Genomic DNA, 21,690 nt, shown 5'->3' with positions numbered 1-21,690 from the left:
AACCCAACCTTGCTTTTTTAAAAACATTCTAAAACTTTTGTTTGCTTGCATATTATATACTGCATATTTATTGTATGTAGGCCCTATGGGCTCCAGGTTGTAAGCACAAATGAGTGCTAAATAAAATAATGTCATGAAATAATAAGAAACTAACACAACAAACATTAAAACAAAAAATAATTAAGTTCATTTAAAATTTCATAACTGTCAAATACCACTGACAGTGTTCATCATAGACCTAACCCTCCAGCCCTTTGTTGTTGTTCTCACGCTAATGTGCGAGATCCGTAGACCCGACTTAACTGCGCGGTCACATTCCGCCCCGACTTCCCCTCTGCCAGCGGCCTGGTGGTTTGAGATGAGTAGAAGATGTCGGTTTCGGGGCTGAAGGCCGAATTGAAGTTTTTGGAGTCTATTTTTGACCCAAACCACGAACGATTCAGAATAATAGACTGGAAACCCGATGAACTTAGTTGCCAATTTAACGTAACAGGAGAGAAGCTGCTGATCATTCACTGCAACATCACGGTGAGTCCAGGCCAGCTCTGCGCACAAGCTAACCTAAGCCACTGACTATCGACTGAAACCAAATCATTCCGCGGAAGGTTCCGTGTTTACAAATGAACTACGATTAAAGTGTTCGCTTTTATTTTCATGTTGTGTTTAAAGCCATTAAGATTTAAGTAATCCCGTTAATAAACAAACCAACAAAGCGCCAGTGTTAAATTCACTTTGAAAAAGTGTTCAAGAAAACGTCGTTTAGTAACGTTGACGCTAGCCTGTCTTGTTAGCCACAATAACTGCGTTACTGTTTGCAGCACTACGGCTGCTAACTTTCATACTTGTGAACCGTATCTAGTTTAATTTTAACGGGTTTTAGCTAAGTCGTGTGGGGATTTTAACTACATCACAGCTGTTTTGAAAATATAAATATTTCAAAGAACACATCTATCTGAACAGGCATACCGTTGAATGTCCCCTTTAATATCTTTAACGTTTAACAGAGGCGGTTTAATGGGATGTTGGTTTTCTGCCTTTTCAGTAAATAGACCGATCCCTGTGGCGGACTTGTATTAAAGCTGTGACGTTAATGGTTCCTTTATCAGGACACCAAAATATGTGGAAAGCGATATAATGTAGAATAGATATGAAGGAGTCTGCAATCGTATTATACCAAAGATTCTCTATAGCCTAACTAAAGAGAACGTTAGCTAGAGCATTACAAGCTGCGCCAATGGTATGAAACGGTACACACTTCCTGTCTCCTAAGTGGGCGTGGCCTCGTTTGTAAGCGTAGTGAACGTCATGTGGATGGATGAAAAGTTAATTTGCATAAATAATTTATATTTTCTTTTGCTAACATTGGATATATATATACAGATAAAAGACATATTTAGCATGACGACAATGTCTATGGCATGGATGTACAATAAGAACTGGATACAGCGTTCAAAGCGTGGCCCCATTCATTTCTATGAAAGTTGCTCATTGCACATGAAGCCAAAAAAATGTTCAACTGCCCGTCTAAAATTAACCGGATGATCGGCACTGCTTCCGCATTGTGTGGCCTAAGAGAAAACGAACTAGACACTCCCACCGACCCAGCCGGCTACTTCCGGTTTAGCGCTCAGGCTAACTTGAATGGGGATTCAATTATTTAATCATGTCTCTTTTAGACTTTCCAAATATTATCTGATCGGATGGATCAAATTCTGATAATGAAATGAATCGTTTCGCAGAGGTTGTGACGCTGTAAAAAAGACATATATAGCCACTGATTTGTTTTCTTCACAAGTGGTAGAAAGTCATTTTGGGCCAGAGAATATCACGTGATGGACACAAAACTTGTAATGCCACCGTTTGGCCTCTATGTCAAATTGGCTTCAAAGCCTGGCACACTTCCTGTGAATACATTTTAAGTAATGGAAATAATCTTCAATCTTGTGCAAAACACTTGAAGTTAACCATCAGAAAGTGTAGATAATGTCACTTATTACTTAGACTCACTCTTGTCATAGCTCCTGTATTTGTGTATGGTTCAGGTGGTGCTGCAGATCACTCATCCTAACATCCTGACCACATCTTCCTCTTTAAGCATCCACACACGTAGTTACACTGCAGTTACACTGCAGTTACATAGTGGCTTAATCCACTTGAGATGGAAACTATGCTGGGATTTTAGTACCGGGGATAAGAATTGGGATCCGCTGCCTTGATACACTGATGTGTTGACCAGGTTGTATGGGACGTGATCCAATGTGAGTGTCTTCTTTGAATATGGGTTTTTGATGGTTAGTGCTAGATCCCAAAAAGATAAGGAACTGAAATGTTGAATAGCATTCACTTCAACAAGTCACTGAAATGCTTACAATTTTGCTGAAAGCTCCGATATATGTGACTTGGTGCTTGACAAGACCGAAAGCCTCAAAGCCTCATGTCAGCCACAGTCTGTCATTCAAGGTATATAAGATCCAATGTAATGGTTGTAGAGCTATATTGTCAATGCACAGTACTTTAAACCCTTACAATACTAACATAATTCTACAACTGTCTTGAGTTGTCCGATGACAACTATTCCGTGCGATTCGGTTTGATGAAACCAAGCAGTGGCACATACAGGTGTTTATTCTGCGATCCCTGCCACCCTGAGCATGAATGACCCCTTACACACACACATACACACACACATACACACACACACACACACACACACACACACACACACACACACACACACACACACACACACACAATATGTTTGTGGCACTATCTTTGTGGGAACCCGTCATTGAGGTAATGCATTCCCTAGCCCCTTACCCATCACAACTAAATGCCTCACCCTAACCATAACCTAATTCTATCCCTAATCCTACAACCAAGTATTAACTCTCAAACAGCCCTTTTAAACATGTAGGGTCCAGCATTTTGGCCCCACAAAGATGTCGGGACCCCACAAGTATACTGGACTCCCGGAGTTTGGACCCCATGAATATAGTTAAACAAGCGCACGCACGCAGTCAGTGGCTTACAATCTGTAGACAATAAAGCCATTAACAAACAAGCATGACTGACTTCATTTCCATGTCCTACTGTTGACTCTGTTGCAGGAATCCTATCCCTCAACACCCCCAATATGGTTTGTTGACTCTGATGATCCTAGTCTGGCTGAAGTGTTGGAGCGCCTAGAAGATGTGAGAAAAGGCACCACATTGGTAAGTTGGTAGAATTGTTACAGTTGTTGCAGTTTGGTTTTCAATATTAATGTTTTAATTTTTTTTGCTGATTACACCCACAGCTCCTTCAGCAGTTGAAGCGCCTCATTTGTGATCTTTGTCGGCTTTACAACCTGCCGCAACATCCAGATGTAGAAATGCTTGACCAGCCTCTACCCGCTGGCCCAATTACCCAGGAGCGAAAGGTACTCACTTAAAGCCAGAGTAAAATTCAATGTGTTTTTGTTGCATTTGAAAACTCACTGTTTGTCAACTCACAATGTTTTACCACACTACAGAATGGGCCATCAGATGAGGTGACATCTGAAGAGGAAGAAGAGGAAGAAATGGCAGAGGTACCTATGTGTATTAATGACAGTTCAGTGAATTCATATTCTTCATAGCTTAATGGTGCAATTTGTTTTAAATCCTGTTTCTAAACCTAATTGATACACTGACAGCAGGACATTGATCTGGACCAAGACCTGGACCATTACGACATGAAAGAAGAGGAGCCAGTTGATGGAAAAAAGTCAGAAGATGACGGGATAGAAAAAGAGAATCTGGCCATCTTGGAGAAGATTCGTAAAAACCAGAGACAGGATCACTTGAATGTAAGTGCTCATTCAGGTCATGTTTTTCTTTATTAAGTTCTGTTGACTGTGACTGTAAGTGGAGGAGCTTCTTTCACTGTAAATTCTCTTTTTGATTGTTAACTTTTGGCAGCAACCTCGGTACCACTCATCACAAAAATGTTGGGGTCTCCTGGATAGCATTTTATTGAATCTGAATCCAATGTCGAATCCACTTATTGAATCCAAGTCCTTTTCAAATAGGTCTACGTTATCAAATGTAATTAGGATTCACATTTATAGGTAACTTAAGTTATAAAAAGCTAAAACTCAAAGAGTCAATTTACATCGGTAATGACCTTTTTGTCTACTTTCTAGTGGCTGCCCGAATAATGTTTACAACTTGCAACTACAACCTGAAAATGAGATGAGCAGGATTAGATATGAAATGTTGATCAAATTTCTGCTTCATGGATCAATTGTTTTCTACATTGCTCTGTATAGAGAGATAAAAGGTTTGATTTGAGATTCGTTGGCGTTGGAGTTTAGCAAATCTGGATATTTTGTTATCAACAAGGAACCATTTAGCAAAATGGAACCGTTTCTGGAACCCAACCCTTCTCCTGGACAGTTTCACAGTAGTACAGGATTATACTATAGCCACTGGACACATATATTCTTTTTTTATTCCTTCGGTCAGTTTCACCATGTTCAGATCAACAGTATAGCACTGTGTCCAAAACGCAGACTCATCGTTCCTTTCACTGCTGACAGTGTGGCTGCTGCCGCAGAGGGCTCCAGCAGAAAGAAAAGCTAGGCTGCCCAGCAAAACGTTTAGTGAGCTCTTAACTTTTTCAGCAGCACAGTCCAACATTCTCAGGCATTGCAGTATATAAAAGATGCATGCTGAAATCAGGGGCAAAAACACCAGAATGTAGTTGTGAAAATAATCCAAACGTAATTTAAAAAAAAAAAAAAAACTGAACTGATTCAAATTTATTTAGATTATTTAAAGGTCAGTATCTTAAAATAACTGGTATCATTACTGCATGGGCACGCTTTATGATCAAATGTGTCTCTTGTGGGCTTATGGTAGAAAAGTTGAGTAACTTAGTAACTTGTTTTTCACTGGAAAGTTGATTGACCTTTCAAGTGTTGAAAATGCTCAATTTCTGCCGCCATCGATTGCCAGACTTTCACGTCAGGGTTTCTGATTGCCCTGATGTAGCCCTGCCAACCTTTATAGTATACTGCTGCTTCTTCTTTGTCCAGGTGTCCTACCATCGGTGTGATTCTCCTTTGTGATTTATGTTGCAGGGTGCAGTGTCTGGCTCTGTGCAAGCCTCAGACCGCCTAATGAAGGAACTCAGGGAGATCTACAGATCACAGAGTTACAAGACAGGTGACGGCAATGACATATTACCCCAAAGTGGTGACGTTTATTGTTTTAACGTCTCATCAGCAGATTGAAGTGAAGCTCTGTGTTTGTGTTACATATTTCACAGGTATTTATTCAGTCGAACTAGTCGGTGACAGCCTTTATGAATGGCACGTCAAGTTAAGGACGTAAGTTCTCAGCATTCAGTGGCTTTTTCAATTTTCAAATATTGTGTTGTAGGCCTATAGTGCTTTCTGTTAGATTTGACTTGTTGTTCTTTATTACAGGGTAGACCCAGATAGTCCATTACATAGTGACTTGCAGGTCTTGAAAGAAAAGGAAGGAGTGGACTACATTCTGCTCAATTTCTCTTATAAAGTGAGTCCCGTAAAATTTAATATTTGAGTTTTACTTTTATTACCCCTGTAGTAATTTCTTGGTACACCCAAAAGTTGCATTCACAACAGTTGTTTAGATTCAAATGGTCTCTTTGCGAAAATCTCCCACAAGGCAAACCAAGATATATCGTGAATTCAGTTTGAAGCACAACAAATTAGCAAAAAGGGCCAAGTGACCACTTACTTGATCAAATGTACATACCTGCTTGAATATATACTATGTATTATGTCATTCTTTATACTGATTGTTGTTTTTTTCAGTTATGTTCTAGGAGGAGGGGCCTTGTGCATGGAGCTTCTCACTAAACAGGTTTGTGAATGAGTTATATAAATTCTATGACATAACTTTCCTCAACTTAAACCGCATTAATGGTGTTGTGTGTGTTTTTTAGGGCTGGAGCAGTGCCTATTCCATAGAATCTGTCATTATGCAGATAAATGCAACTCTGGTTAAAGGAAAAGCCAGGGTGCAGTTTGGAGCCAATAAGGTAACTAATGTTATTAGTCAGGTCTCGGTGTGCTTACTATTCATGAGGGGTTCACAACATTTAGAAAACACATTTTAAGGCAAATATGTTTATAGCGGGTGCCTGGGTGGCTCACCTGGTGGAGCAGGCGCACCTGTGTGTGGGGATTGGCTCCTCGGTGTGGCGGCCGCGGGTTCGACTCCGCCCTGTGGCTCTTTGCTGCATGTCATTTCTCCTCTCTCTCTCCCCCCTTTCATGTCTTCAGCTGTCCTGTATGGATGGAGGCCTGAAAAGCCTAAAGGATAATCTTAAAAAAAAAAAAAAAAAAAAGCCAGCTGTCAGAGAGGAGGTGAATCCTATACATGGGAATACCTAGCCACACTTTAGGACAGTTTCTCATCAAAGACTTTCATGATGTTATACACACGACAATTTGTTGTCTGAAAAAATTAAGGGGGAAAAAGTATGGTGGAGTGGGAGGCTGTTTGACGAACAAGCGGTACATTTGATGCATACTGAGGCCCTTAGATACCTAATTGTGTAGCAGTGGTGTTTCAGTGGAGCAATCAGGTGAAGGGAAAAGTGTCTAAATCATAGGTCCCATTTACACCCGTCATTTCAACTGTGTTGTACCTGGATACATTAGCCGTAGAGGCTGTTCCCACAGACCTGACGTAGTTAAATTTTGGAGGAGTAAAGGGTACATATGCGTTTTGCCATATTATGCCTTTATTGGAGCCAATATTAGAAAGCTGACAAGTAAATTATGGGAGAGAGAGATGGGGAATGACATGTAAAAAAGTTCAGACACAAACTAGGAACATTGGGCCTCATTCACCAATATCTTCCTAAGTTTTCTCTTAAATATGTTCTTAAGAAGGTTCCTAAGAAAAGTCTACGTCGGATTTAGTTCTTAAACAGCAGATTTGTTCGCACCGGTGTTCTTAGGATTGATGAATCCCACGTCTTCGTAACTGAAAGCGCGTGCCAGTTGTTAATTAGCATAAGAAAATGCCCCGCAAATTCCCAAGAAGGACATGACACTTCCTGTGCACCTCCTGGGAGACAGGTTTTCGGAGATTGTCGGAGCCGCGGTGGAGGAATTACTGAATCTCAGTACTTAAATAAAAGTACAAATAACCAGAGACATATGTACTTTAGTAAAAGTAGAAGGTGTCCACTACCACAAACAAGGCCTGGCTTTTAAAAAAAGTTCCTATCCTAACCAGCATAAAACGGAAATGTGTTGTTAGAATCGGAATGCGGTTGGTTTTATTCATGGAAGTATTTTATTTTCTTTAACCATGCAAGTAAGCAAATAAAGTGTGTGAAGCAGTGCAAATGGGGAGATGTGAAGAGGTCCAGCCAAATAAGATATGAACGCGTCTTACGCAGCCTGGCGGAGGAGTAAACGACGCTGTGGTGAGAAATAGATATAGCAACTTTGATTTAAAAACGGGAATAATCAAAACAAACATTTTCATTTTCACTTTTACCGGTGGCTGTATTACCGAGGGTCAGCGGCACTGCGCCCGGGCTCTGCAGCACCAGAGCCGGCTTGGATAAGCGGTGCCCCATATATACAGTATCTACGGCAACCAAACTTTACTGTTGAGACAAACGGGCAGGGGGGCAGGGGGGAAACTGATCAGAAAATGTAACGGAACATTGTAGAAATGTAGTGGAGTAGAAAGTATAGATAATTGCTGCAAAATGTAACAAAGTAAAAGTCAAAAGTAGGCTATGCACTATTGAGTCTACTTAAGTAAAGTACAGATATGTGAAAAATGTACTTAAGTACAGTTACGACGAATTTGTACTTTGTTACATTCTACCACTGCATTTTGGCCCTATAATAAGCGATCAATCACCAAATAACGCAGGATTTAATCAGTTTAATTGCTGATGTAAATTACAGTGTTAGTTTTTTTTGCATAATATGATTTTTTTTTGATGATGATCAGAAATACATTACAGTACAATACTATCATTGTAAACGACTGTAGAATTAAATAAAATGCAGTAAGCAATCATTTGGAGCAAATTGTCATCGCTCAAATGTGCGTAAGAGTGCTTTTCAGTGTTTGTAGATTTTGTTCTTAGCTAAGAACAAATCCAAGTTAAGAAAACATTAGTGAATGCCAGAATCTTCGTAAAAAGTGCGTAAGAAGGGTTTAAGAACACATTTCTTCGTAACAACGGTTGGTGAATGAGGCCCATTATGTTTTGTGTTTGTAGTTGTTTATTCCCACTGCTTAGCGAGCAATTTCTGTGTATCTAACAGAACATTATATGTTTTCCAGAACCAGTACAATCTTGCCAGAGCACAACAGTCGTACAAATCCCTTGTGCAAATTCATGAAAAGAATGGTGAGTAAATATTCTAAATGTTTGGGCCTCTGTTGACACACAGTGTTAGGATCCATTGGCAAAGGGGTTTCTCTTTCTGTTTTTACAGGCTGGTACACACCACCTAAAGAGGACGGATAAGGAGCTACTACCACTATGCACTGGGAACATGTCTTTGGGTCAAAGTATCTTGTTTCTTTGGAATATTCTCCCCCCCCCCTTCTGACTTAACTGGGGATATATCATCTTTCTCGCGGAAACCATCTCGTTGGCTCATCTGACAAGTATTCCTTCGCCCGCTCCAGGAAAAAGACTTTATTCTGGTATCACCTTGCTTCTCCCCTCAGTGTTTTAGTGAGGAGGATGATGAGAGGGTATCACTAGTTCTGTTTTCAAAATATGCTCATTTGTCTTTAAAAAAAAAACAAAAAAAACAAAAAAACTTTTCTCCCTTTTAAATGTGGGGAAATGCTTTTTCTTTAGCTGCTTTGACAAAGTGGGCTTCACAAACCGTCAGTTATCCCTCTTTAAATGGAAATTTTAACAGAAGATTGATACTGAAGCTCTTGATGTGGCACCTCCCTGCACCTGTTTTTATTGGCCACAATTTTCTCCCCTTTTTTTCTTTTGGAAATGAACTGGTACATAAATGCAAATATTGTAGAAATATTATCCAGCAATTGTTTTTATTATTTGAGCATCCTAGACAATAAATAAATAAATACATTTCATATTTTGGAAGCTTATCTTATAATTGAGATGACCTACCACTCGGTATCTTTTAGCTCTTTTTTAGAAATATGTGAAGAATATCGGGCCGGGTTGTAAAACTAAGATTGAACTGTTGTCTGTGAACAAATCCACCAGTGGTTCATAATAAAACAGCGGCAATGGACATGAAATATCACAGAATCTGCATGTTGCATAGATATATTTTCACCAGAAGATAAGAAGACTGTCATTTTGGAAGTTTTAACAGATCTAATGAAGCTAAAGAGCGCTTTTTGCCTCATTCCTGTTAACACAACAAGGCCCCACAAGCACTCGGTTTCACTAAAGCTGCAGTGGTTGATGCCTCTTTGATGCTGAAAATGAAGCCCTGTGTGTGCAAAGCTAACAGCATGCTGCACAGGAGCCTCGTCTCAACCGCTGTTATAAGAGATATTTGGATCTGATTACAGTCACTTTGTTAAGCAGTATCACACTGGGATTGGCTTTTTAGAGGGAATAAACGAAGGGTGTTTGGATGTGATTTTGTTTTTTCCACCATAATTTTGCCCAGTTTAGCAGCACATTTCTATGTCATATCTTCCTGGCATACATTGATTGTAGTGGTTTGCCCCTGCCCAGTTTAGATTCAAAACGGCTTCCCTGTTACATGGCGTCACATGCAGCTAGATTCTAGCTACAAAAACATCTACCATTTGCAGGGCATCCTTTGCCACAACAATGTACCATAAATATGTTTCGGTATTGCTTTTGGTGTGTAACGAGGATAATTTAGAACTGACCTGAAACTCTGTATGAAACTGTACTTTGACCATGCAATATACCGTAGTACATCATCACTACACTGTATCAGTCGGTCGGCTCTTTTGCAGTTTATTTGTTAACACTGTCTGCAAAAGTATGTTTGAATGGCAACTCAGGTAACAAATACTTAGGATGGGAATCTGTACACGTACATGTTGAGTTTTGGGTTCTTTTCTTGGATTTATTAATGCTCTGTACCTCTGCCTTTTAGGCTTACTCGCCCACTGATCTGATGTCAAAAACAGAAAATGTAATGAGCTTCATTATAATATGGGCCAAATTTCTTTTAATTCAAGTGATGTAAGTTGAAGGACGTTTACAGAAAGATGCCTTTTTTGACAGGATTGGTGTAGCATGATGACCATCCACATTTAATGGCTCATCAATACCCACTGTAGTATTTTATGCTTTTTGTTTCATCCCAAGTACTGAAGTAGATTTGATTTCAATGTGTGATCTTTAAATATTTCTGATAAATATTTGCACAACTGGCAACAATGTGCCTGGAAAGGTCAATTATAACAGCCAACGCATTCTGAGAGAAATATTTTAAAATCAGGAAAAATGCTTTTTTTTTTTCAAGCACACATCCTTTGTTACATGTCTGATATAGCTGAGGGGGGAGGAATCAACAGGTCTCATTATCAAGAAGTGTCCCCACCTGAAGGGCCAAGACTGGTCAGAGGGGACATTAAGAGACTGTTGGAGTTTGATAGTGATGCCGTGGTGAATAGACTTGCAACTTCTCTAACTGGACTGTGTTAAAAAGATTCATTTATCTCAACTGTCAATTTTCTGGCACCAACAAAACATGATCAAGTCTGGCACCGTTGGCTGGCTTTGGTTTTTCTCTTATTTCTCATTTACCATTTGAAGAAATGTTGACCATGTACAGTAATTTGTAAACTTGCATCAAGTTTATAAATAAAGAATTTTAAGATTATTGCTGTTTTACTGGGGTCCCCTGTGTATTATTTTTCAGTGTTACTTAATGGATTGCAGATGTATTGGGCTGATACTGATATTTTATTAAATGAATAAAATAATTTACTGCTGACACGACTTTCATACTGATTTGATTTTGTATAAGTGATGTTTCCTGTCACACAGCCCTGCAGATCTTTTGTATTTACGAGGTTGACAAAGCAAAAAACTCAATTGCCACTGAGGCACTTGAAATCAAAATGGTCTCAAATAATTTGAATATAGTCGCAGTTTGATAAACATCCACAATCCCAATAACAGAAAACCAACAGTTTTAGTTGCCACATTCAGATATTTTTCTTTCAAATCTACCTGATTTTAAATTGTTTTATTATAACAGGCAATGTCTCTTTCCAGGTGGTTGAATAAGTATTCAGATCCTTATTAGATCCTTTCCTAATATATATATATATATATATATATATATATATATATATATATATATATATATAAAAACTTTAAGGTTATATATTAAGTCCTGAAAATACGATTTTATAGTGCAGAAATATTTTATCAACCTGTTCTTTAATTTAAATCCACTCGTTAAAAAAAGTAAAAAGTATTGTCTGTATTGAGGCAAAAAAGAGTAAGGCAGGTTATGGCACTTATATGATTATGATTGTAGAACATTTTACTTTTAATAAGAAAATAAAACTCAGGACTTCAAAAGGGAGCTGTTTTTTTTTTTTTGCAATGTATCATGTTTTAGAAGCTGAAAATAATCTGCAAAATAAGTACCTCAGAGTACTTAAATCCAGTACTAGAGTAAATATAGCCTACTTAGTTACAATTCACCTGACAGTGGGAACATTGGCCCAAATCATTCCCAAATCTTTGAAAAGAAAAGTCATGTCTATCCCCAGCTTGTGTGAAATAAACAAAGTTATTAGATACTGTACATTACACCTCCTGCCTGAGTCTAACTACAACACTCATGTTTATTTTGAGGAAAAATGCTTTTTGAATTTAATTTTCAAAACAGGTTATTCTGTCCTTTAAAAGCAAACTATTCATAAGAGGCCTTTGGAGTTGTTGATGTGATTCAATACTTTAACAACACTTCAGTATTCATCAAGAGTCGGAGCCACTCTGTTCAGAGTAGCTCACACTAAATTAGATTTTCACTCAGGTTTAACCACGTGCACAATAAATAATTCACATTTTGTTTGAGGCCAGATGAAGCTTAGAATTATTATGTTTTGGATAGGAGGGTGTTATACTGTCCGTTAGCTGTGGTCTGCTTTCCGTTATTTTGTTAGATAAGAAAACAGTCTTGTTTAAAGTTTTGTGGCAGTTGGTTTTTAGTGTTTTAGTCTATATTTTATTTATTTTTTAAACATAAAAATAAAAAATCTAAAGATCCATGGTTCTTCTACAGCTACAGCAATGTAGGACCTGTGTGCAAACTCATCAAATAAAAAACAGGATGCAACAAGAACTGTTTAATATCTATTAGGGTAAGACCAAATTATACAAAAGTAATACACAAAAATGTATTCCTCATTTACTTCACTCAAGGAGACACAGCCTCCTCAAACATTTCATTTACCTAATTAGAGCATGTTTCTATTGAATGTGTTCATCCATGACAAATATTTTTCTCACCTCAAGTAATTATATATTTATATCCAGTTATGATATAATACATGATGATACATATCAAACATAGAGTACATGTGGGAGCTAATGGGAAATGGCTTTCAGAAGCATTGATACAGCAGCATTAGTTAGTAGTAGTTTCCAGTACACTGCAGTTCCTGCTGCACGATACCTATACAGCTGTAGTTTCCATAATCACATTAACCGTGCTGTATATACATATGGCAGAAAAGTTTGGACTGATTCACAATTCACCTTGATAGCTTGTTACACACAGACAAGTAGTTTGTTCATCTTTTGGCAGACTTCACACTTAATTTATAGAACTGATCAGCTAAACTTTTAGCATTTGCTAACAGACGAGCGTGTGGGTGGTACAGTTTACAGGGTTCATAACTACTGTGTGTGCATCTGCTGGTGAAAATGTTGTGCATTTGTAAAATTATACAAGTGGTGTCAACACAGGCCCATTTTATTAATTCATAACAGTTTAGGTTATGCTTGTCTTTATTTGAAGCCTGCACAACAGGACCCCACTTGATCCTTATAAGTCTACTGTTTAATATATTTATGTTTGTATTGCTCCACTGTGGATTTAGTTTGCACTGATGTCAACAGGTGCCAAACATTATCTAAGTTTTTATTAAATTAAAATAAAAAAAAAAAATAAAAACTCAAAGTCTGTTACCTACAGCTATTGAAAGCCAACAAACATGTGCTTCAAACTCATCCACACATCATCCAAAATACACATAAAATGTATAGGTTGGTACAAAAAACAACAACTAAAAAGTAAAACAGCCTATTGATACCACATCATCACAATCAGACAAGACGACTCACAGATTTTGAAATAACGATCATTCAGACACGATTCTTCACATCTGTTTCAGGTCTAATACTGTATTACTGTAATAACCATCTACTGAATCTTAAAGACGTTTTCAAAGAAGACTTGAGTGACACTAAAATCAATATGACAGTCTCTGACTGAACGGCGACACACAGATATTCCCTCTTTCAATTTCACCTCATGAAGAAATAACTGGCTTGAATTTTATATTTTCTTTTATATAAATATCATATTACACCTACTCATAGAATAACACCAACAGCCACGAAATGACACAATAAGGCCTGAAATCCAGAGCTTCATTTAAGCATTTACATGTAGGGGTAAGTGGGAGAATTTGCCAAAGGGGTGAAAACTTCACTTCATACAATGCTATGACCACCTACAACAATGATTATTAATATTTACTGTATGTCCAACCTACAATTGTTTTGGTTTTCATTCACTTTTAACCTGTACAACGTTGATTTGGAATGTTTTATCCAATGAACTGCAATCCTAAATACTGCATGTGCATCACCTTTACATGTAATAATCATTCATTTCACTGAAATCAACCTTCTAAACACATAACCAGTGTGTAATGACAAAACTAATGAACAATGGTGATTAAAAGGAGACAAGCCTGACATGTTGACACTCTTAGGGCTTTACCGATAAAATGTAAAACCCGCTATCACACCTTTCCTGAGAATGTTAAAAATGTTGAAAGGTTCACTGACTCAGAGCAACTTCACATCAGTGAAAAAAAACACAATCAGGTCACCAAAACATGAATTATTATTATTATTATTATTATTATTATTATTTTCTCTGGGATTTAAAAGCTTTTGAGTTGGAAAAACGACATGCTCAATACATTTTGTGGTAGATATCACTTCCAGCAAATGTCTTCTGATTTAAATTATGTCAGAGACAAAGTATTTGGTCCTTTTATTCATCTTCCTGTTAAATTTGCAATTTTTAAAAATTTGAAATGCTGATTCTATTGTTGTGATTTTGGCCAAGTTCAACTTCGTATTTTTCAACAAAAAAGTAACAAAGTTAAGATAGTAAGAAAAAGATTGGCCAGTATCTAAAAGGATAATATGTTCCAGAATAAATAACTCAAGGTTTAATTGTACCCTAAACTTTGTGGGAATCATTTGACATCATCTGCTTTCTTGCTGAGAATTAGATGAGAAGATAGATACCACTCTTATGTCTGTATAGTAAATATAAAGCTACCATCAGCAGCCGGTTAGCTTAGCTTAGCACAAGAGCAAGGTAAGCTGTTTCCCTGTTTCCAGTTTTTATGCTAAGCTAACCAGCTGCTAGCTGTAGCTTCATATTAACTGTACAGACATGATAGTGGTATATATCTTCTCATCCAACTCTCAGCAGAAAAGTAACTAATCGTATTTTCCAAAATGTCGAACCATCCCTCTACTGAGACTTGTCATCAGCAAATTTATTTAGCGTTTGGTGACCTAAAGCTAATGAAAGTAAAACTCGTAACAATATAGCTACTACTTTACATTTAAAAAACAACAACATTACAACGGTAATTAAAAGATGTTTTAAAGTGGGACACAGGCATAGGCAGAGAAGTCACTGTGCACAGGTGAACCTACCTGAATAAAAGTATGAAGCTCAGAGGATGGGCTTTAGCTATATTATGTGTCTCCGTTCGAAAGCTACACACACATTGACCAGCTAAAGTTGAGCAGTTTAAGAGAGAAAAAAAAACAGCTTTTTAAATAACTGGCTGTTATTTTAGATGTGAAGTGACTTAAATGATTAACTCCCATGTGTGTCAGAATTCAATAAAAGTACACTTCCACCAAAAACATGACTTTTCTCTACATTGTTCTGGTTGAATTCAGCTTGTACAGAGTTGTAATGAAGGGCACCTAATTCTGATTTGTGTTCTTAATTGATCCCTTTTTATCTCTCCCACTCAGCCGCCTGGCACCCTCATCTGCCCTACATCGGGTCGTCGTAGTTGTAGGTGGGAGCTGCTGAGTACTGGTTTTGCTGCATGGCTCCCTGTGCAGCTCCCATGGCCGCCTGCTGAGCTGCCTCCTGGACGTGGGGGTTCTTCCAGGCCCCACTGGCCCACTCCTCCTGGGCTTTACCCATGCTGCCACCACTGCCACGGTATAAGTTATGAACCTGCGAAAGAAGTTGTAATATAAAATGCATTTTACCATTATTACTCTCTTTCAGGAAAAAAAAATATCTACAGTATTAAAGTCAAACTGAATTAAAATAATTAAAATAAATAAACTTTTTATTTTTATGTTTTTATATGCAGTGATTGCGCCCCGTACATAAGTGTTCTCTAGATGGCATGAATTTTTTGTGCCACTGATGATGTCAGGTCTGTGTGGGCGGTCTGTCACGTTTTTTGCATTATATAAGAATTTTGACATGTTTAACTATCAGGAACATATATTGGCCATCAGGCACTCAAATAATAATCCTTATTGGTGGACTGGTTTATATTGGGAGGAGGGTGGAATATTTTGAACTAAGTTAGCCTTATAGCTCTGTGAGTGATTGAGATTTAGCTAGCTAACCTTCTACACATAAACAGAACTTGTATAACTATATAAAATATGTTTTTACAAATATGTTTCTTTTTATCTGACCAACTATCTTTGTAATTTAGCCTAACTGGAATTGAAATTGTCTTTTTTTTGGAAGGCGAGAAACTGTATATGACTGAATACTATGTCAATGACTTAAGTTCCCATCGTCAATAAGGTTATATGATTATAGAGTTGGTTGTGTGAGGATTAAAATACTGTGCACTGACTAAATAACATCATATGAATACGAATTAAATGTAGGTTTAATTACACTGAACAATGGTGTTTGGCTGATGTGAGGCGTCCATATTGGTTTGGTTTCCAGTCACTTCCACATTAGTGCCAACTCAGATAAATTGTTTGCTAGTCGACTTGGATACGAATCACTGGTTAACATAACAAGTGCTAGGGTTAGCCTACTTCTTGCTGTTATTTTAGACTGATTTGCCATCACTGCAGTTGGACTAATGAAAGAGAAATACAGCTAATACTAGCTCGACCCCCCCTTCTTTGTATAATGTGGCACAACACTGAATGTGTGGGAGGTGGCAGTGATTCAGTAGTTGCTGAAATAACAAAAACAAAAAGTAATTCCCACTTGAAGGGAATCAGTGCTAACATTAGAAAGCTAGGTTAATTAGCTTTTACTTTCTGAGTCGAAGCTACGTAGCCTAGTTTGCTAGCTTCCACTTTTCGGGTGGAATACAAACTTAACAGCTTGATGAGTCTATAACCAACGACATGTATCAGGGTGTGTAGGCTACAAGGTTATGCCGTACTACATAGCGTGTCTCCTAGCAACACTAGACCTAAAATGTCAGTCAACCAACCACTGCCAGGTGAAACGCCCACCCAGAGGCTTGAAACTGAGACTAAAGCTGGAGTTGTCTCCACAAATATCAAAAACACGGTCTTATACTCTTTTGAGAAATGGAAAATAATGCAAAATAGTAGTATAATAGTATAATAATAGTAGCAGTATGTTAATAGTTTATAATTTCTTACACAAAAATTTCAGTTCAACTTTAAAGAGCCTTTTTACCAAATGAAGCCCACAAAATGCTAATTTCTACTTCTGGAGAAGAAGCTAAAACAGTTCAGAGTTTCTTTTACTTAAAGAAGAGAAGAAATGTAAAGGTCACCTTTGCGAGGGCGGTGAAGGACAGTACAGCCACCGCAGTAAACATGATGGTGGGAATCAGCATGACCACAGCGGAGCCAATGTTGGTGCTGAAGAAACTGATGGTAGCTAGCCAGCCACTGATGGGAACAACAAAAGAGTTAGTAACATCTCACATATATGGCACTCATGACCAATGACAATACAAAATAGTTTGAAAATATGTGTAATTATTAGTTTAGGTGGAGGTTTTTTAAACTGTGCCTCCCCAGGGCGGCGTGGGAGAGTTCATTGGGGGGGAGCAGAGGGAGAGACATGATACAAAGATATTGCATGATGTGAAAGAGACAGGTTCATGCCAGTACAATTAAGTTACTTTCAAACCCTTAGCGCCAAAACTTGCATTCCTACTCAGTGTCATAACAGATATGATAGACATTTTGTTTTAGATTCAGTGTGAACTGTTTTTGAGGACAGCATTATCTCTCCATCAAAAAAAAAAAACTGCTGCAAAAACCTGCTTAGAAATCACAGAATAAAGACGCTCCATGAAATGTATCAAAGTTATGTGATAGTGGTCTGTACATCCATGGGCACATTGCAAACATGGATTGCTAGTAGCTAATTCAGCATACTTTTAAATGGTCCCAATTTGCCAAAAATGTAAACAAATGTAGGTATATTGTCTAAGGCGGGCCACTGTTTATTTTAGTATTAATTCCCTGTTTCCTTGTTGTTTATTGTCTCATGTGTCTCTGTAGTCCTTACCTGCTTGTCTCACCCTTGTCAGTTTGTCTTTGTGTTATCAGTCCTTGTAGTATTGTTCCCACTATCATGTCATTTAGTTTCCTGTTTGATGTTGTCTATTCATTCCCTGTGTGTTAATGTTTCCCTGTTGTTTGTTCATGGTTGTGTGTTACCGGTGTTCTTTCTGTGCTCTCTGTTTTTCCTTATTCTATCCATGTGTAGGTTTTCATGCTTCAGTTTCCTGTTTTATTTTGTAGTCTCTCTGTTTCACCTGTGTCATGTCTTGTTTTACTTCTTGCCTTGTGTTTTCTCACCTTTGTGGTTGTCTGCCCCGTCCTGATGTGGTTCACCTGTTCCTCATCCCTCATATCACCTGTCCCTCATTACTACCCTTATTACCTTGTGTATTTAGTTTTGCTTTCTGTGTCTGTTGTTGGTTCATCGTTGTTTCTCCTGTTGGCATTCCCTGCGTCTCTTTGGCCTTATGGTTTTGTTTGCTTAGTCTTAAGTTTTTTCAAGTGTTTTTTGGATTTTTGTTGGACTTCCCTTTTTGCCTGCCTGCCTGCCTCAGGACACCTTTCATTGTAAGCCTTTTCATTTAAATAAACCTTCTAAAACTGCTCACTGCTTCCGCGCCACTCTGCACTTTTGGGTCCAAGCCTGCTATTCCTCAGATGTGATAGAGATACTCAACGTGCTTTGCCTGAGAGACACTTTTGCAAAATGACAAGAGGCCAGGGACCAGTTAATAAACAAACATTAATATTTATAAGATAAAATGAATATACAAAAGGCCCATAACTGATCTTTCTTTGAAATTTGGATTTGAAGACATTTGGTACTTATCCCAAACCTCTGTCAAGGAGCACTTTTTTAAATTAACAATTTGTCACTCATCTGTATTTATGCTTCATTTCAAACATATTAGATATCTGTGTTTGTCAAAGCTCTTACCACACTCCCCAGCCTGGAATGCCAACACTCTGGATAATACTGATCACCACCTGGGCCATGAAGACGAAGAAGAAAGCCATAAAGTTGAAAGAGCTGTCGGTCCTGCATAGAGAGAATAATAAACGTCAGAAATCATGTGATCCAGCAGAACAGCAGGTACAAAATGTTGAGTAAGCTCAGAGTAGGACCAGCTCACTTGAAGGCCTTGTAGATGGGCCTGAACCAGCACACGTAGGAGCAGGGGGTGAAGAGGATGAGCCACAGGAAGGCCATGCCGAAGTTGGTCACCCCGCCACCTCCACACATCCACGCCAGACAGCCAATCAGATTAACAGCCAGTGTGGCACTATTCACTGTCAACATCAAAGAGAAGGAGCAAGGATGACCAAAATATGGCAGACTAAAAACAAAAGCCTCTATAGTGAATACCCGACAGGCTGCATTACTCATAATTCAGCAGTATTGAATCACTATGATTTTCAGCAACTACTCAACACCAGATTTTCAGTTCTATATTAAAGCTATAATGTATCACACACAGCACACAGTTTCTACTCTACAAGTACCAAACATTTTGTGTAGACTATTCTACTTATTAACCAAACTTACATTCTTGTTTTCAAATGGCAGAACCTATGTGATAATGAAAAAGATACCATGATGCTCATGTGAATATTACAATTTGACACATTACTATTATGTACTGTTATCATTAAGGGCTACAACTAACTATTGTTTTCTAAATTGATTAATCTGCCAATTGTGTTCTTCATTAATAGATTAGTCCTTTGGTCTATGTAACCACAAAAAATTGTGACAAGTTGCCCATAGCCCGAGATGTCTTCAAATTGCTTACTTCTTTTTTTTCCGACCAAGATGCAAAGATATTCAATCTTCAGTGATTTGCAACAAAGAAAAGCAGCAAATCCTCACATTAGATTAGCTGGTGTTGTTGTTAAAAATCAACCTGATCTCCTGTTTTAAATTTGTAAGGATTTCGTTTCTCAAAACAAAGAGCAAATAGCAAATTTGTCAAACAAACATAGACACAATATGTCAATCCATGCATAAAATTGCCCACAAAACTGAAAATATATATTAACTGGCTCTATGCCAGTGACAGTGAGACCAGTCAATCTGGTCTCATGATGTTTTGGGTACAACAAAGTGACTAGTATGAAACTACAGAAGCGGTGGACAAGTTCACAGCTTATACCTTATAACTTGAACAAAAATGTTGAAATAGGCCTGGATGTAAAACTGTACTGCACGCCAACAGTCGATGAACAAACTTTTACTGCAGGTACACTCACAGATCCATAGGTAGTAGATCTTCTTGCACATTGTGCGATGCTGGTCTGGGATCTCATTGAAGTCTTGGTAAAAACATGGCTTGAGAGGGATGAATCGAGGCAGGGGAGGGAAGTTGTTTTCTAGGACACAAAGAAACAGTTCAACACAGCTGCCGTGCCCACACACCAAATACATGAAGAAATCAAGACAGCAGCATGAAGGATTACAATTTGTAAATAGGTTGATTTTGTGCTTGGACTCTAAAATCACATGCACACAATGTAGTTAAGAAAGCTTACCTGCCATGATGACCGTTCAGTATTTTCCTCCACTTGCAAAAAGCAGGCACACAGTCTTCAATCTCAGCTGCCTTCAAAACCAAACTGCAGAGAAAGAACAGAGCTGTTTTATTAAGGACATGATCACTCACTCACACTGCTCTCTTTAGGCAACAGGGCCATAGACCTCCATAGGCCTTCCTGTGCATGCACACACTTCATTGGAATAAACTACTTAAATTTAAATCCCAACATGATTTTATTAGAGGTGGTGCCTAGCCCTTTCAGGGCACCCAACCCTATTGCTACATCATTCATTAAATCGACAGAGACGAACATGATTTTTGGCCACATTCAGTATTACAGCTGTGTAATCCGCGCGATTGGAAACTGTGGCCTTGTCGCGATTCCTAATGTAGCATATTCATAACCCATGGGCGCAAAAGGCGTTACAGGCCTACAGAGTTAACAGATTGGACTTTATATGATACAGATATTTGTTTAGCTCTTAAACCTGCCAATAGGCTATATTTGACTGTGTTTCTAAGCCACGTTTCAATGCATTTGATGGTGGATGTGGAATAGCTTGATAGCTCTGAAGGGCATATTTCTGCCACAAAATAAAGCAATCTCTGCTATGAATAATAGACTGACCCCGGTTGGTTTTTATGCAATGATGCTAAAACTGTCTTCTATGTGTATTTGTTTTGGGCGGAGGGCAGTGATGATGCAGTAGGCTAAGGCACAGTGCATCGTGATCACAAACGATGGAGAAGCGTCCTTCAGCCTGTGCGACACAGTGCTTCCTCATCATTCGGACGCTGAGCAGGTCAAGCCCAAACTCCTCAAATAAACCACACAGGATACAGATTTTACAGGTTTTACTGAAGCTAGAATTCCATTTATTGTAATAGATTAATTTCCCTCCTCCTGTAGGCTAATACATGTAAGTGATTAAAACGCCTTACCTCCAGTTTAGTCCGAGAATGTCGCTAGAATCCCTCCGTTTGTTTAAATAGCATCCTGGATTAATCTGCATTCAAACACATTGGAGGAAACGGCCAGATCTGGCGCTGCTCAGACAGAAATATGTTACGTTATTCTCAAATGATGGGTTTGGGAGTAAAAGGTGGTCACGTGACGTAAGGTCTTTTCTTTACGCACATCGGAACGGAATATTTCAACAAGTCCCGCCCCTGCCTGATGCTGTCCACAGTGCTGAAAATCAGTCAAGGCATTACACGATCTGATCTGATCTGATTGGCTGCCTGTTAGCACATTATTAAATATACTACTATCACAGCGGAAAAGAAAAAGGTGTATCCTATGGCAGTCCTACTCTGAGGGATAATAATATCACAGGGGATACAACCTTTAGCT

At 38.4% G+C, this 21,690-nt stretch overlaps 1 protein-coding gene and 1 pseudogene across 1 annotated transcript; one reads left to right on the top strand and one right to left on the bottom strand.

Moving 5' to 3' along the window:
- Window positions 1-289: 289 nt before the first annotated feature.
- LOC120564038 lies at window positions 290-10,863 on the top strand (annotated as a pseudogene).
- Window positions 10,864-14,851: 3,988 nt separating this feature from the next.
- Window positions 14,852-21,487, bottom strand: scamp5a (secretory carrier membrane protein 5a). The gene is made up of 7 exons (XM_039809051.1): window positions 21,279-21,487; window positions 20,332-20,415; window positions 20,053-20,172; window positions 18,936-19,092; window positions 18,740-18,841; window positions 17,061-17,178; window positions 14,852-15,499 (listed from the first exon to the last, which is right to left on the bottom strand). Exons 2-7 carry the CDS (start codon window positions 20,336-20,338, stop codon window positions 15,311-15,313), a joined length of 693 nt encoding a protein of 230 aa, XP_039664985.1. The 5' UTR covers window positions 20,339-20,415; window positions 21,279-21,487; the 3' UTR covers window positions 14,852-15,310.
- Window positions 21,488-21,690: the final 203 nt, after the last annotated feature.

The sequence above is a fragment of the Perca fluviatilis genome, chromosome 8 (genome assembly GCF_010015445.1).
Source record: "Perca fluviatilis chromosome 8, GENO_Pfluv_1.0, whole genome shotgun sequence".
NCBI lineage: Eukaryota > Metazoa > Chordata > Actinopteri > Perciformes > Percidae > Perca > Perca fluviatilis.
This window is presented reverse-complemented; position numbering and strand designations above follow the sequence as displayed.

Coding starts and splice junctions, on each gene's coding strand:
- scamp5a (XM_039809051.1), bottom strand. Junction 19,093..20,052: donor GATCTACTACCTATGGATCT/GTGAGTGTACCT, acceptor TGATGTTGACAG/TGAATAGTGCCACACTGGCT. Junction 18,842..18,935: donor CCCATCTACAAGGCCTTCAA/GTGAGCTGGTCC, acceptor CTCTCTATGCAG/GACCGACAGCTCTTTCAACT.